This window comes from Sinocyclocheilus anshuiensis, unplaced genomic scaffold (assembly GCF_001515605.1).
Source record: "Sinocyclocheilus anshuiensis isolate Anshui unplaced genomic scaffold, SAMN03320099.WGS_v1.1 scaffold469, whole genome shotgun sequence".
Taxonomy (NCBI): domain Eukaryota; kingdom Metazoa; phylum Chordata; class Actinopteri; order Cypriniformes; family Cyprinidae; genus Sinocyclocheilus; species Sinocyclocheilus anshuiensis.
In genome coordinates, this window is record NW_015537995.1 from 660,897 (window position 1) to 677,631 (window position 16,735).

The 16,735-nt window shown below is 34.8% G+C and overlaps 1 protein-coding gene across 1 annotated transcript in view; it reads left to right on the top strand.

The window, feature by feature from the left end:
- The first annotated feature begins 3,785 nt into the window (after positions 1-3,785).
- Positions 3,786-16,735, top strand: part of kif16ba (kinesin family member 16Ba) — a 21,291-nt gene continuing 8,341 nt past the window's right edge. The window contains exons 1-21 of the mRNA XM_016469990.1: positions 3,786-3,806; positions 5,074-5,143; positions 5,232-5,345; positions 6,167-6,283; positions 6,449-6,546; positions 6,844-6,953; positions 7,752-7,894; positions 8,076-8,244; positions 8,369-8,500; positions 8,902-9,077; positions 9,579-9,644; positions 9,887-9,946; positions 10,041-10,160; positions 10,317-10,368; positions 11,411-11,548; positions 11,679-11,761; positions 11,842-11,930; positions 13,300-13,332; positions 13,678-13,731; positions 14,455-14,656; positions 16,066-16,283. Coding sequence (XP_016325476.1) covers positions 3,796-3,806; positions 5,074-5,143; positions 5,232-5,345; positions 6,167-6,283; positions 6,449-6,546; positions 6,844-6,953; positions 7,752-7,894; positions 8,076-8,244; positions 8,369-8,500; positions 8,902-9,077; positions 9,579-9,644; positions 9,887-9,946; positions 10,041-10,160; positions 10,317-10,368; positions 11,411-11,548; positions 11,679-11,761; positions 11,842-11,930; positions 13,300-13,332; positions 13,678-13,731; positions 14,455-14,656; positions 16,066-16,283 — 2,255 coding nt within the window. The 5' untranslated portion in view covers positions 3,786-3,795. The remainder of the gene's footprint in view (positions 3,807-5,073; positions 5,144-5,231; positions 5,346-6,166; positions 6,284-6,448; positions 6,547-6,843; positions 6,954-7,751; positions 7,895-8,075; positions 8,245-8,368; positions 8,501-8,901; positions 9,078-9,578; positions 9,645-9,886; positions 9,947-10,040; positions 10,161-10,316; positions 10,369-11,410; positions 11,549-11,678; positions 11,762-11,841; positions 11,931-13,299; positions 13,333-13,677; positions 13,732-14,454; positions 14,657-16,065; positions 16,284-16,735) is intronic.

Genomic DNA, 16,735 nt, shown 5'->3' on the forward strand with positions numbered 1-16,735 from the left:
CTAGTAGCCATGGGGAGAGCTGTTCATTAGCATTCCCATTTACATTTGCTAAAATAAAAAAAATATATAGGCTATATGTTGTCATAATGCACAGTGAAGAGTGATGGGGAAAAAAAAAAACAGTTGCCCATTTAGCACTACTGATTGTGAGAAGTGGGTCTCAGTGAATCACACACATGTACACACCAAACAGGATTAAGGGTTTAATGGTGACTAGTGTTTCCTGGGTCACATGATTATTTACAGCAGCGTGGCCTCGACTGACATCACCTGTTAGTTACTGTCCTAGTTGTCATTTATCTTCAGCAGCACTGACAGAGCCAGCAGACGCTGTTAACATCAGCTCATACACATAAACTGAGTTTACAGAGTTATAAGGCAATTCCATTATGAGCCATTAGAGCTAAAGTGCTCCTGAACAACTGTTCTTGCTTCAGTTTTTTAAAGTGCCCATTCGCTGATCCTGGATTTTTTCCCCACAGTTCATAGCCAGCGTCGCTACAGCATAAGAGGAGAGGATGACGATGGTGGATCCCACAAAATGTGAGGAGGCCCCCCGAGCCAGGACCTTCAGGGCTCTCCGTGGTATGGGTCCATCTGGGCGCGGTAACGTGTGAGACACTGACTCCATGATTCCCGTCAGGAGAAAATCCGGTTCACCTGGACCTTCTTCAGGAGAGCTGGAGATACAGACGTAGCTTCACAGGCTGAAGATGAAGACGCTTCAGGCTCCGCTGAGACGCACGTCCATTCATGAACACTGTGTCCCTTCTGTCTGTTCCTTCCTTTATAATCCATCCCGCCCTCATGACACGCATCAAATCCCTAAATTAGCCCAGCGTCTGTGTGCGTCAATGGGACACAGATAGCACAACAGAGGTCAGCTAAAGTGGGATCACACAGTCAGACGCGTCTTGAGTTTAATTCTTTTGGAGGAGTCCAGCAGAGGCTCTGTAATGCAGAGAAGGGATTTGAGCGACAGGAAGTCTCACTCTAACACTATTAGTCTAAAGAACGTGACAGGAGCCACTCACCAACATTGTGTTAAACTGCTTTATATTTTATTCAAAATAGCTCTCCACACCATCATTTTCCAAATAATTTCATACGGTGTATTAGTAAAACTCATTTTAAAAAATGACATGATTTTTTTCACTATATGATCCAACTGATCCATTTAAAAAAAATAAAAGTAATTAAAAGCCTAAAACAAGTTACACAGACAGACAGACAGATAGATAGATAGATAGATAGAGATAGACAAGATACAGACAGATAGATAGATAGAGACAGACAGATAGATAGATACAGACAGATAGATAGATACAGACAGATAGACAGATACAGACAGACAGACAGACAGACAGACAGATAGATAGATAGATAGATAGATAGATAGATAGGATAGATAGAATAGATAGATACAGACAGATAGATAGATAGATACAGACAGATAGATAGACAGATAGATAGATAGACAGACAGACAGATAGAGACAGACAGATAGATACGATTTTGAAGTCTTTAATAAATTTAGCAAAATTAATAAATACTTAGGACATAAATATTAAAAAGTAAATTAAATAGATATAAAAAATAGGCTATTTCATTTTTCTAAAAACAAAAATAGATAAATACAACTTTAAAATTTATACAAATTAAACTTTATACAAATTTAGTACAAATTAATACAAAACATTTATACATAGAAAAAAATATAGATTTTTTACAAAACTATTTGAATGCATTAAATTAAGCTTTGAAACGTCTGACTTGTAGGATTGAGGATGTTGAATATAGCCGACTCATCTGTAGATTCTTTAAACTGGTAATGTCTGATTGAGGACAGTAACTAACAGGTGATGTCAGTCGAGGCCACGCTGCTGTAAATAATCATGTGACCCAGGAAACACTAGTCACCATTAAACCCTTAATCCTGTTTGGTGTGTACATGTGTGTGATTCACTGAGACCCACTTCTCACAATCAGTAGTGCTAAATGCTATTAAAGCATTTAATAATGTAATTACTTTTGTCTGTCTTTATTGATACATTTTACATATTATATATGACTGTTTTTTCGTATTATTTATAATATAGTAATTATTCTTTTTTTTAATTGTAATATTCTGAATGTTCAGTTTTCATTTTAATTTTAGTTTAAGTTTTTTTTTTAATGTTTCTTTTTAGCTTTATTTTTCAGTTTTAGTAATTTAGTACTTAAACTTATTTAATTTCAGTTTTCATTTATGTTTTTAATCTAATGTTTATATTTTTTTCTTTTTGAGTTTAATTTGTTTTAAAACATTTTTTTTTTTTTTTAAAGTTAACAAAAACAGCACTGATAAATAAATATATATATTTTTTATTGATTGTGTATTCCAAATGTATAAAATACCTTATTCATCATTGAGGTGTTATAATTTAATGCCTCAAATTGTGCCATCAACTAAAGTTAGATAAAGCAGACAACCTGTTTTAAGAGACCTACCTGTTTTATATTATTTAACAGAGGTTTTATAATTAAAAAATAAAATAAAATAAATCAGCATGAGGGCTGTGAAGGCATAAAGGTATAAAATAATTTGAACATTAACTAGATGTTAGCCATCTAATGTAAGGTCCGTGGGTAAACTGACCTAACCAAGAGAACACGCTGTTATTATTGGATTAAATGCAAACCTGTAACGACTAAAGTACACTTAATTAGAATAGGCAAGAACAGAGAAGATTAAAATAGTATATAAAAATATAGACAAAAGCCTATTCATTTCAATGTGGAGAATTAAGAGAAATTTAAAATATATATATATTGAAATAAAAATGTGACGTAGCACAAATGAAAGTAAATTAAAAAATAAATAAATATACAGAGTTATTTTATATATTTTTTAAACGAAGACTGATAGTAAGACAATCAATTCAGTGAGAAATTTCATTGTTATGTTTGTTTATTTTGTTGTTTTAATTATTAGGCTATGTGTTTATTGTATTTATAGCCTATATTTTGTAGGCTACCTATGTGCTATTCTACCAATAAAACGAAACAAAAAAAGGGCCATCTTATTTATGTTTTTTAATGACTTTGCAATGTTAATGTGCTGTTGCGTCATATTTGTATTATTATACCAGGTATTTTTGTCCTAATATACATTAATTGATTTACATTGATATATTCATGACACTGTTCCCGGCAGGATCCACAGTGTTGCCAAGTCCGCAGTTTTCCCGCGGAATTGGGCTGCTTTAACACTGTAGTCGCGGGTTGTTTTTCATGCCCCTAAAATGCGAATTTAACCAATGGAACCAATGCTAAAAAACGTGTATGTTAACCCCCAGGATGCGGGGGTTTACCTGAGGATCCCCCTTGAAACGCGATTGGGCTAGTTTTGGGTAGCAATTGGGAGGGTTTTGTTGCGAAGACCTGGCAACCCTGATAATGCATGATGATTCCAGGCCTGCAGGCGGAAGTGTCGCGTCTGCTGTGTGTTCTGTATCCCGCGCTACTGCCAGCAAAGAGCAGACGCTGTGAATCACTCCGGGAAAATAACACGAACTGAACAACAGCGTCCCGGACAAATTCATCTTCTTTCATGATGACTGTTGAGTGAACACTAGACGAGCGCCATCAGCTCCTCTCACAGACACAGTCACATCCTCCGGAGCCGCTCAGAGTTGTGTCAGTCACCTATGAGAACTGACTGACTGACTGACTGACTGTGTGTGTGTGTGTGTGTGTGTGTGTGTGTGTGTGTGTGTGTGTGTGTGTGTGTGTGTGTGTGTGTGGGTCCGGCCCATGAACAGACGGTGAGTGGGTCTTAAACACACAACTAAACCAATAAACAAACACGTAAACATGTCCGTGTGAATAATGTCGCAACAGCTGCGGAGTGAAATGCATAAACATGACATACACGTAAAATATTAGCATTAAGCGTGTATTAATATTCTGTTTATTTGGAAGGTTGTCATGACGCAGGTCAGATACGAACCTGGCTCTCCCTGAGCTGACAGTTACCCGCTGCGCCATGGCTCTGACCGCATCTTTGGCACGTTCGTTGAAGTCAGCATCTCCATAATGCTGTCTATTTAGTTAGCTAGGTGTGATGTGGTACTGGAGTCTAATTAAAAGAACCAAACAGATCAAAAGTGAACCAGATGAAAAATGCCTTTTTTGATTGTATACTGTTCCTGGTCTTGAAAGTGGATTCAGATCTCTTTTTGTCCATTTTAGTTGGGGTCTCAATCCTGTTTGTCCTTTGTTTTTTTTGGATCCTGGACCAAATATTTATTATCATAATATTTGATTATCATCATAATATTATACATCTGAATTTGATAATGATAATAATAATAATTATTATTATATTACTAGGCATCATAATTTGTTATATTTATATTATTAGTAGTAATAATAATAATACATTTAAAATGACTGTAATGTGAATAAAATAACAATATACAAATATTGTAATTATTTTTTTGCCTTTAATTTGCAGCATATAATGATTTTAATTAATGTTTTACAGTAATGGGAATGTCATCATGAAATCATCCATGAGTGTAATAAGAATTATAAACATGCTTTAAAGTAAGGCTGAGGATTTGTGGGACTATATGCACACAAACCTGCGTGTATATATTTAGCATATAGCTTGTGTAGCTTCTGTATGACTGTCAAAACAGTCAAAAACTAAATTTTTCTGTTCATTCCCGTGTCTGATTCAGATTTTATATACCTAATAAAATTGATATAAAAAAATACTAATACTGAGATCCAAAATTAATTTTTCACTTGAAATATTTTTTGCTGTAATTCTTACGCTGATTACTTGTATTGTAATGAAAAAAAAACAAAAAAAAAACTTGTGGTCTCAGTCTGCTTTCCAACTTAAACAGCTCATAAAAGCATCAGGTCGAAAATAGACGCCTAGTTTGATCTGTTGATTGGTCTAAATTAAATCGTCTCCCTCGAGAGTAAATGCTTATGGACTATGGATTTACAGTGTGCGTGAATAATAAGTGAAGTGCATAAATATATATTTTATTCATGTATTATTGATTTTTGGCACAGGGAGAAAGACCTGTCTGCCAAATGCATCGTCGAAATGGAAGGCAACAAAACCACCATCACCAACTTAAAAGTATGTTGCATTGAATGTCTCTAAATGAAAGAGTTCCACAGATGAAATGACAATTTTTTATCTAATTCTTGTGCTATTTTTATATCAGATACCAGATGGAGTGACTGGAGACTCTGTAAGGGAGAGAGCAAAGACTTTCACATATGATTTCTCTTACGACTCTTCGGACTGTAAAAATGCTAGCTTTGTCTCACAAGAGAAGGTCAGTGGAAATATGAACAGCGCAGGCTGTCTAATGAAGATTGCATACGTTTTTTCATTTGCAGTTAGTAATTTGTTAAGTAGTTGTAAGATATGTATTTGCTCTTAAATTGCTTGATTTAAAAAAAGAATAATAAATATTAATAAATGAAATATTAATATAATAAATGCTACACAGAGACTTATTTTTTATAATGCAAGCAAACAGTTGTGAATTTACTGTTTCACCGATATGAATCAATTCTAACAACTTTTTAGCTATTCAAGTTTAAATCAGAGACTGTTGAATGCAATGCAGTTCGCTTTGAATAAACAAATGCATAAATATAAAATAAATCTGGTCTTAATGTTCACTTGCTTGCGAGATTAAGTTTAACTCCATGACTTAATGGCTCAATAAATATCTTCATGCTTTTCGCAATGCAATATCATATTATCATCATATTAGAGCATGTTTGTAGAGGAATTATTTATTTTATTTAAAAACTCCAGCACCATTTGTGTATAATAATGTAATCAGATCTCATTAGGAGCTAATCCTCTTAGCGTTTGTGTTCAGAAAGGTTTGTTACTCAATGCTCAGACGTAATAACAAGTTTGGGTGTTGTGTTAGATAGTAAAAACTAAAATATTGGTATCCAGGGCTGGTTTCCCAGAAGCAGATTAAATCAAATCCTGATCTTAAAGGGATTGTAAATGCACAGCTGTTATTAACAGTACATTTGAGCTCATATCTTGACTTTATGATTAACTTTTAGCTTTTTCAGGTGCTTATATAAATACTCTAATGTCACAGGCATGATGTGTTGTGTGTGATTCCAGGTGTTTAAGGATCTGGGCACTGATGTGTTAAAGGCAGCATTTGAAGGATATAATGCCTGCATCTTTGCTTACGGCCAGACTGGATCAGGGAAGTCACACACCATGATGGGCATCCCTGTAAGCCTTTTTATTAATACAGGTGTTTTCTTTTTCCAAAACCACAGTTGAGGCTTGTTCTTTAATTTCAAACCTACTTTAGTAAATCTCTGAGGCGTTTGATTTTTCACCCTCGACTGCTTGTAGCTGAATATTGACTCTGAATCATGACTTGCTGTGCCGTAGGGTGACGTCGGGTTGATCCCACGGATCTGTGAAGGATTATTCAGCCGAATTTCAGGAATGACTCGGAGAGATGAAGCCTCTTTCCGTACAGAGGTCAGGTGAGTTGAGTTCAGAAGTCATATGTGAAAATCCTGCAGTATTCGAGAGCTAAAGAATGATAGTCAAATGGTGAAGTGCATCATCTTTCTGCACCAAATAGGGGTAGCAAACAGAATTGCATAGAAGTCTTCAATCAGTTCCCATCACAAACGTACACATTTATTGGTTGAGCCTGATTCCAGTTCCATTTGGTGCTGCTAGAATTTTTTCTTCACATGTACATCTTCAAAGTAAAGGTCTGTTGCAGTATGCATACTCAGGAAAAAAACCTGCTAAAACCGTCATATTTTGCACAGCTATTTGGAGATTTACAACGAACGGGTGCGGGACTTGTTAAGGAGAAAGATGGCAAAGACGTATAACCTCAGAGTCAGAGAGCATCCTAAAGAGGGACCCTATGTAGAAGGTAAGAGCCTGACTTCAAACATCTCTGCAAATCAATACATAAGATAAACATTGTCACCATAAAAAATGTCAGTAGTTCTCATACAAATGTCACAGCAAAAACAAAGATGATATATAAATAACACCCCTCCAATTAAAAAATTAAACATTAACTATTATATATATATATATATATATTGCAACATTGTGTAAGTATTGCAATATTATGTAAATATTGAGTAAATAATGCAATATTAAGTAAATAACATTTACTTAATATTGCAATATTTACTCATTATTTACTTAATCTTGCAGTAATTTAGTAAATATTGCAATATTATGTAAACATTATGTAAATATTGTAATATTAAGTACACTTTGAATAAATATAGTAATATTAAGTAAATATTGTAATATTAAGTACCGGTGAATATTGCAGCATTTCGTAAATATTGAGTAAATATTGCAATATTTATTCAATTTATATTTACTTAATTTTGCAATATTATGTAAACATTATGTTAATATTGTAATATTAAGTAAATATTCTAATATTAAGTACCAGTGAATATTACAGTATTACGTAAATATTGAGTAAATATTGCAAGATTAATTAAATAATATTTACTTAATATTGCAGTATTGTGTAATAATCCATGTAAACATTATATACATATTTTGAGTAAATATTGCAGTGTTATTTAAACATCAAATAAATATTATGTTAACATAAAATAAATATTGTCTATAAAACACTTTGATGTTCCATTTAAAGGTGTCTGCATAAACACTCTTATAAACACTTCCTCTTTGATCTCAGACCTGTCGAAGCACCTTGTGCAGAACTATAGTGATGTGGAGGAGCTGATGGAGGCGGGAAACATCAACCGCACGACTGCCAGCACCGGCATGAACGACGCAAGTAGCCGCTCACACGCCATCTTCACCATCAACTTCACACAGGTGATTGTAAAGCATTACAGATGTATCTACACCTGTGTTATTGCCATTGAATGTGGATTTGCAAGAGCTGAACCAGCTGAGGGATCCATGATGTCATCAAAAGAGATGCAAAATACTTTTACTAGTAAGTAATGTTAAAAGGATAATATCATACAGTTTGTTATTATTCCCTTCTTCTCAGGCTAAGTTTGATGCTGTGATGCCGAGTGAGACAGTCAGTAAGATTCACCTGGTGGACCTGGCAGGAAGTGAGAGGGCCGATGCCACAGGGGCCACGGGTGTCCGGCTCAAAGAGGGCGGCAATATCAACAAGTCACTGGTCACTCTGGGAAATGTCATCTCCGCTTTAGGTGAGAGGCACTGTTGTGCTCTGCCACACTTCTTATTGTCTTGTTCCGAATTCTTTAGAACTCTTGTGTAGAGACTGAGTAAAATTTTGTCTCAGTATTCTGATGGCTCCTTCTGTCTCTGTAGCCGATCTGTCACAGGAAGGAGGGAACAGTCATTTGAAGAAGAAGCAGGTGTTTGTTCCTTACAGAGACTCAGTGCTCACGTGGCTCCTGAAGGACAGTCTGGGAGGAAACTCAAAGACCATCATGATCGCTAGTGAGTGAGGAAACATGTGACACTCATGTGTTGTTTTGGCTGGATCTATGAAGTTAAATAACACTTATGTAATTCGTACAGACAACGGCTTGAAGGAAGGAAAATAATGAACTTTTACTTGATGGTTAAACCACTTTTTTATTCGTTTTTACTTGATGGAGTCATTAAATTAAAAAAATATGTAATATATGAAATGCAATATAACATGAATACAGAGATTACATTTCTAGAAACTAGAAAGTGATTTGATGTTGATTTTTTTAAATATTTAAAAATAAACTATTTTGTCATTTACCCAGGTACCTTTTTTAGTTTTGCTGTAAGATTTTGGTTAAAAAATGTTTTGTGCAGTGCATATTTTGAAGGAATATGCATGTGAGATCTCAAATATTTTTGTCCAGCTATATCGCCTGCGGACGTCAACTACGGCGAGACACTGAGCACGCTGCGCTATGCTAACCGTGCCAAAAACATTATCAACAAACCCACGATTAATGAAGATTCCAACGTTAGACTCATACGAGAACTGCGGGCAGAGATCGCTCGGCTGAAAGCGCTGCTCGCGCAGGGAAATCAGGTCTGAACGTGAATTTGACAATTGTTGTTTATCCTAAAATATTATATGCCTTTTAAGCCTATGTATAATAATCTTTAATCTTATTTTCTTATCTAAGTATTAGTTTTAATAGATTTGTACACTTGCTTTTAGAGTTGTGGAGCTGCTTCATAGCTGAAATTAGTTTTGCAACATTGACACAGTTATTGAACTGAATTGAATCAATATTGAAGTGATTTAAGATGAGTAAGGACTCTTTCTGTTGTCTTCTGTTGAGCTGCTTCTAGCTGCATTTTGAACTCGTTTCATAATTGAACTTTACACGGTTATTGAATTAAACTGAATCAACACTATTATTTTTTTAGAGCTGCTTTACAGCAGAATTTGAATTAATTTGAAGAAGTTTGCATCATTGATTCTGTTATTTTTCTGTTTATTACATTTGAAGCAATCTATATCGTATAAAGCAGTATATAAATAAAGATGACATGACTTGGCTGTTATATTTTGTGTGATTTTCAGATAGCGCTGCTCGATTCCCCCACAGCGTTAAGTATGGAGGAGGAACTGCACCATAATGAAGCCAGGGTAACATACACCCTTACATAATCACATAACAACAGCTCTTGTACACTCTCCTCTCCACTGATCCAGTCGCACTGAATAAGCTGTTTCTAAAGCTACTCATTTTCATACACTGAAGCCCATAATGTGCTAAACAGTAGGGATTTGTTTGCTAAATGTTTGCTAATAAATGCTGTGTGAAATTCCAGAGATGAATTTAAATGTTGGTTATGGCACACAGCCGCATGCATGTTTTTCTGTCGCAGGTGTTGGAGCTGACCAAGGAATGGACGAACAAATGGAACGAAACGCAGAACATCCTGAAGGTTTGTCACCATCTGTCAGACCAGCGTCTTATTTTTATCGCCTCGTTCACAGAGCCAGGCTTTGAGTGTGTGTTTTGGCATGTGTGTTGAACAGGAGGAAACTCTGGCTCTGAGGAAGGAGGGAATCGGAGTGATCCTGGACTCAGAGCTGCCTCATCTCATCGGGATTGATGATGATCTGCTCAGCACTGGCATCATTCTCTATCATTTAAAGGTAATGAACATACGCCAGTGTTCATCACAGTACAGGTGGTGAAGAGGGAGATGCCGCTACAGCTGAATGAATTCGTTTAACTTTGTTTTTTGTTTCATGTGATTGTATTATATTAGTTTACTGTAGCGCATTATTGGTTTGTGTGTGTGTTTGCAGGAGGGAAGGACATACGTTGGCCGTGATGATGCCACTAATGAACAGGACATCAGTGAGTTTATTGACAGAACTCTCTCTCGCCATCTGTTCAGTTATTGTTTGATTCAGTCCCAATACACAAACTTGGTAATAATAATAATAAGCATTTATAACGCCATAATTTATTCACCATATATTTTCTAGAATTATCTTATTAATTAAATGTCTACAGGTGCATCTCAAAAAATTAGAATATTGTGAAATGTTACACAAAAAAATTAACTTTTTTTCATGATATTCTAATTTTTTGAGATGCACTTGTATAATATATGATTTTGTTATTATTGTAAATATTTTTTTAAATGTAATTTCAAAATGTGGACATTTAGTTGTGCTGTTTGACTAAAATAATTTGATTCATGTTTGTGTTATAATGTTACTGGTAGTTTAGTTGAGGACAATGATATAAATAATCAGGATTAATCATGTAATTATGTTTTCTCATAAAACGTGTCTCTTTGAATTGCATTTTTAAGGTAAATTCTCCTTCCTGCCAGTACAATTTAAATTCCATGCAACCTCATGTGTATGATGATGCATTTATGGGTAATTGATGCTAAACATGAAATCAAAAACAGTGCATCAGTTATATGAATTTCTTTGAATTCTATTTGAATTCTGTTCTTAAAGTGATAGTTTACCAAAAAAATTACATTTCTATAATTTATTCACCCTCATGTTGTTCCAAACCTACAGTATATGGCTTTCTTAATTTCTCAAAATATCTTCTTTTATGTTCCACAGAAGAAAGTCAGTCATACAATCATACAGGACGACATGAGTAAAGGATGAATAAATTTGGTCTGATCTATCTCTTTAAATTAATATTCAAATTACAGTGCTTCATCCTGTTTGTTTCTTAATTCAAATTCAGGAATTTAAAGGAATTTGGATTGCCATTTTCAGTTCAATTTCAACTTAGATTTCAAAATCACAACCCTCAGTTCCAATTCCAGCTTGAGAACTGAATTTGAATTGAAATCTTTGCCTGACCCTAACCCAGATTTTGCTAGTACTATCAGTCATAAAGATATTTTCTCTCTTTCTTTTTGCAGTTCTTCATGGTCTGGGTCTGGAGAGTGAGCACTGTATGATAGAGAACCAGAATGGAGCGGTCACTCTAATTCCTCTGAATGACGCTCAGTGTTCAGTCAATGGAGTTCAGATCACTGAGCCCTGTCCACTCAACCAAGGTCACATATATACCTTTCTAGAAAAATGTCATCTTTTTCACTGAATAAGCAATATGAATGCAGTTTTATGCAAAGCTGATGTTTCCCATTTATTAAACTGTAGATTTATTTGTACATTTGTGTTTCTCAGGTGCTGTCATTCTCCTCGGCAGAACCAATATGTTCAGATTCAATCATCCCAAAGAGGCGGCTAAACTTCGAGAAAAGAGAAAGGTGAGAGGAATTCATACGTGAAGCTTCAGCATCAAACACATGACATGTTTGTTAATATATCTGCTCTTCCCGTTCTCCAGAGCGGCCTCCTCACCAGTCTGAGCTTATCCATGTCTGATCTGTCCAAATCCTGTGAAACCCTCTCTACAGTCATGCTGTATAACCCTGGGTAAGCCTCTGCATGTGTGTGCGTGTACGTGTGCGACAGGGCGAGTGGTTTCTTCCTCCCCACGCCGCCTCCTCTTTCCTTCTCTCTTCATGCCCGGTACTGCTGATGCCCAGTGCATTAAAACAGCTGACAGAAAACTTGAATTCAAGCCCTGCTTGCCAGATCCTCAGTGATCCTTCCCAAAAACAGCCAAATAGGGATGCACGATATATCAGTGACCATACTGGTATTGACCAGTGTAGGATAAAGCAGTAGTTTTCTAAATGTATGAATTGGACAAATATGCAATAATGACCACACTAATAATTTCAGTTGTGAAAGGCAGATCATAATTAAATTTGGTATATACACCACCATTAAAAGTGTTTTTTTAGTCAGCAAGAATGCATTAAATTGATCAAAAGTGACAGTAAAGACATTTAGAATGTTACAAAATAGTTCTATTTAATTAAAATAAATGTTTCTTGAGCATCAAATCAGCATATTAGATTGATTTCTGAAGGATCATGTGACACTGAAGACAATGTAATGATGCTGAAAATTAATTTTAAAATATATTCAAATTAAAATCAGTTATTTTAAATTGTAATAATATTTTGCAATATTAATGTATTTTTTATCAAATAAAAGCAGCATTGGTGACTTATTTCAAAACATTAAAAAATCTTACTGGCCCAAACTTTTGAACATTGGTGTACTTGGAGTTTGTTTAATCTAATTTATGGCCCATGGTTTGTTTAAGCCATTATTGGATGAAAATAATATTAGTTTTTACAGTTTAAACAATGCTTTTTTCTGTGACAGGTCTCAAAGCTGAACAGATTTTCGTCATTTTTGCTGTACATTGTAACATATCAATGCCTAAATCTGAGCATGTATACTTTTAGGTTTTAGGTTTACATTTAAAAAAAAAAGTCTGAACCAAATAGATTTATTGTATCAGCTATAAAAAAATTTATATCGATGCATCCCTTATAAACAACCGAATGCATGTTGGCTTTTTGCATGGTCACATTAATAGAAGATTGCACAGTAAAAATTAGTTTTATGAAGGTTTTGTTGGTGAGGTTTGGATCTGTGATCATGCATGTGGAAACTGATTGGCCTGTAAAACCCTTGACAATTGTGTTGTCATGACTGATCATGATCCTGGGCAGTGAACTACTACACCAACTACATGTCATGAATGAACACCAAACACTCAACTTAGTGGATTTTTTATTTTATTTTAAATGAGTTAAAGTTGTTCACACAATAATTGTCATTATTTTTTCTTTTAAATTATCCTTAAAAATGATTCAGACTAATAGTCTGGATTTGTGCAGCAGTATTTGGTAACATTTCCTTTTTCTGAACTTCTTCATGGCAGTCTCTTCACTGAAAAGGGTCCCATCTTTCTCAGGTAGAACCAAAGCACAGCTAGTGTTCTCGTGTTAACTGTTGTGTTTTTATATACATATTAATGTCAGTATTTGTAAGTTCAGTCTCTCCATTTCTTGTTCATTATGCTTGTGAGAAGCACTTCATCATCATCATCATAACACTTTAGTTGAACGCGTGTCTCCATCTCTTTTATTTAAAGTTGTGTATTCTGCAGCACTTGCTTGTAGTTGCAGCGCATGCTCAGTGCTGGTAATAATGCAGACCCTCATCCCATGCGCTGGTGTGAGTTTGCTGTGGTTTGCGTGTGTGTGTGTGTGTGTGTGTGTGTTTTTAAGGTGGAAACTAATTGTCTTATATGTTCCAGACTGGAGTTTGAAAGGCAGCAAAGAGAAGAACTGGAAAAACTGGAAAATAAAAGGTGTGTCATGTGACTTATCAAACATTAATATATGCAAAATACTTGTGACACATGTAATTGAGATAAAGCAGTCCTGTCCACTAATTTACATTTATGATTTTATCTAAATCCGCTTATGCAAATGCACAAAATTATCCAAAGCAAGCTGCGTAAATTATTAACATTTTTTGGAACTTAACTACAATAATAAATCTAATATGCGACCCTGGACCACAAAACCAGTCATAAGGGTCAGTTTTTTTTATTGAGATTTATACATCATCTGAAAGCTGAATAAATAAGCTTTCCGTTGATGTAGGGTTTGTTAGGATAGGACAATATTTGGCCGAGATACAACTATTTGAAAATCTGGAATCTGAGGGTGAAAAAAATTAAAATATTGAGAAAATTGCCTTTAAATTTGTCCAAATTAAGTTCTTAGCAATGCATATTACTAATCAAAAATTACGTTTTAATGTATTTACGGTAGGAAGTTTACAAAATATCTTCATGGAACATGATCTTTTCTTAATATCATAATTATTTTTGGCATAAAAAAAAATCGATCATTTTGATCCATACAATGTATTGTTGGCTATTGCTACAAATAAGTGATTTGTAAAATAATTGTATTTACAATGACTATTACACAATATATAATAATGATCTAATAATGTATATTCAATTATGTAAATAATTTTGGACCTAATCACAGTTCTTTCCTTTGTTTTGTTGCTGGTCCAGGCGGCTGATCAAGGAGATGGAGGAGAAGCAGAAGTGTGAGAAGGCGGAGCTTGAGCGCATGCAGCAGGAGGTGGAGTCTCAGAGGAAGGAGTCTGAGCAGGTGCAGCTGCGCATCCGCAGACAGGAGGAGAGCCTGCACAGACACAGTCAGGACATCGAGAGCCGCCTCCGAGACTTGATCGCTGAGAAAGAGAAATTTCAGGTCAGACTGCTGATCAGCAAGTAGTCCATTTTAATGGTTGTCAGCAGTGTTGGGAAAAGTTACTTTTAAAAGTAATGCATTAAAATATTGCGTTACTCCCTAAAAAAGTAACTAATTACGTTACTTAGTTACTTTTTATGGAAAGTAATGCGTTACGCTACTTTTGAGTTATTTTTTAAATCTGGGCTGGGCTTGCTTGTTTGTCTTTAATATAAAAAAAGTTCTTCTTTTACAAATGTAAAAGCCCTTTCACAACAAAAGTGAAATGAATATGCCTCAGGCTGAAGGAAATGTAAATTCATGTCTGTACAGTAGAAGGCGCAGCTCAAACAAATTGCATGAAGAATATGACACAGAAGAAGAAAGTTCAACACTATTCAGCCATAACTTAAGTGAAACACAAATGTGTCATTTTTGCTTAGTATGGTTGAATTGGATCATCGAATGTCAGTAGCAAAGACAAAATGGGATTAAATAAAGGATATTTGTCTTATTTTACATATTTAATTATTGCAGGTTTGTATAATATTCTGAGTTTGCATTTGACTGTTTTTATTCATTTAGAGGAATACTGAATCTGTTTTTGTGCAATGTAAATGCATGTCCATATTTAGTCTAGAACTACAGTAACATCACAGCGCCTCTGCACTTACTCCCAGTTTCTCTCAACATGGCAACACGAGAGCCGTCAGTCAATACATGGGAAACAAAGTAACTTGCGTTAAAGTTAAAGGGGTGGTTCACTGTTTTTTTTTCTAGGCTTGATTGTGTTTATGGGGTGCAGTCTAACATGTGTTAATGCTTCGTTTTTAAAAAATGCATTATTTTTCACATAATTTACCTTTAATCCACACCGCTCTGTCCCTTCTCTGAGATATGAACAGATTTTTACGTGCACCTCTAGTTTTCTCTTCCTCTTCTCTAAAGCAGCGCAGCATGGCCTCAGCCCCCTTTGCTGCCTTTTCCAGAGTGCGGGGTTTATCTGGGTTTGTTACGTCATGAACCCGGGAAGTAACTTGTTGTAGTCCCTACCAGCCGTTTTCCTTCTATGTTAAAAAGTAATGCGTTACTTTACTAGTTACTTAAAAAAAGTAATCTGATTACATAACTTGCGTTACTAGTAATGCGTTACCCCCCAACACTGGTATTAAAATCAAGACAATGATATTTTATTGTCATAATGCTGTAATTGTTCTGTTTTTCTTTTTTTTGTGCTGATAAAATCATAAAATGTATTTCTCCACATGGCGCTTCATAACATTTATTTCTGCACAGTAGTTTATACTAGGGTTTGTTTTTGACAAATTTTCAGCCACTTCCACACCAAGAGCCAAAATCAAAACAATTTTCTTCAAAACCTTTTTTTGACTTAGAGACTTTTTTTATATGCTACTGTCTATTGTGTTCAGGAGGAGAGACACAGAGAGCAGAAGGAACAGGAACAGCAGAAGCAGAGGAGACTGCAGCCAAAGCAGAAGCTGGAGGAGGAGGAGGTGCAGGAGGAGGATGAGGATGAAAAGGCTCAGGCCCAGAGAGAGCGAGCAGAACAAAACGAGCTCTTTCGTGAGCTGGAGCGGCTCAAACGAGAACGCGAGGAGCAGGCTGTCAAACTCCAGCTGGAACGGAGGTGAAAATGTCAATGTCATTTATCTGTTGTTAATGCTTGACATAGAAAATATAATGAGTCTCAGTAATACATATTAGTGTGAAATCAATCCGGAGTTCCGGACTAACTTGCAGATAGATTTTTTTTCATTTAAATTTAAAAATGGTTTAAATATTTTTTTAACTTTACAATAATAAAACAAATAATAATATTATTAGTAAAAATGATTTAATTTATATATTTTTTTAATTAAATAATTATTTTAATTAAATGTAAATAATTAAAATAAATACTTAATTACTTTAAAATGTTAATTATTATATCAAAATATACTAAATTATAATATAGTAGTTAAAATAATACTAATTGAAATTAACAATAATAATTATTAATAAAATAATTGTATGTAATTATTATTATATATTTATTAAAACAGATACATATACAGTATACATATACATGCATGCATACAT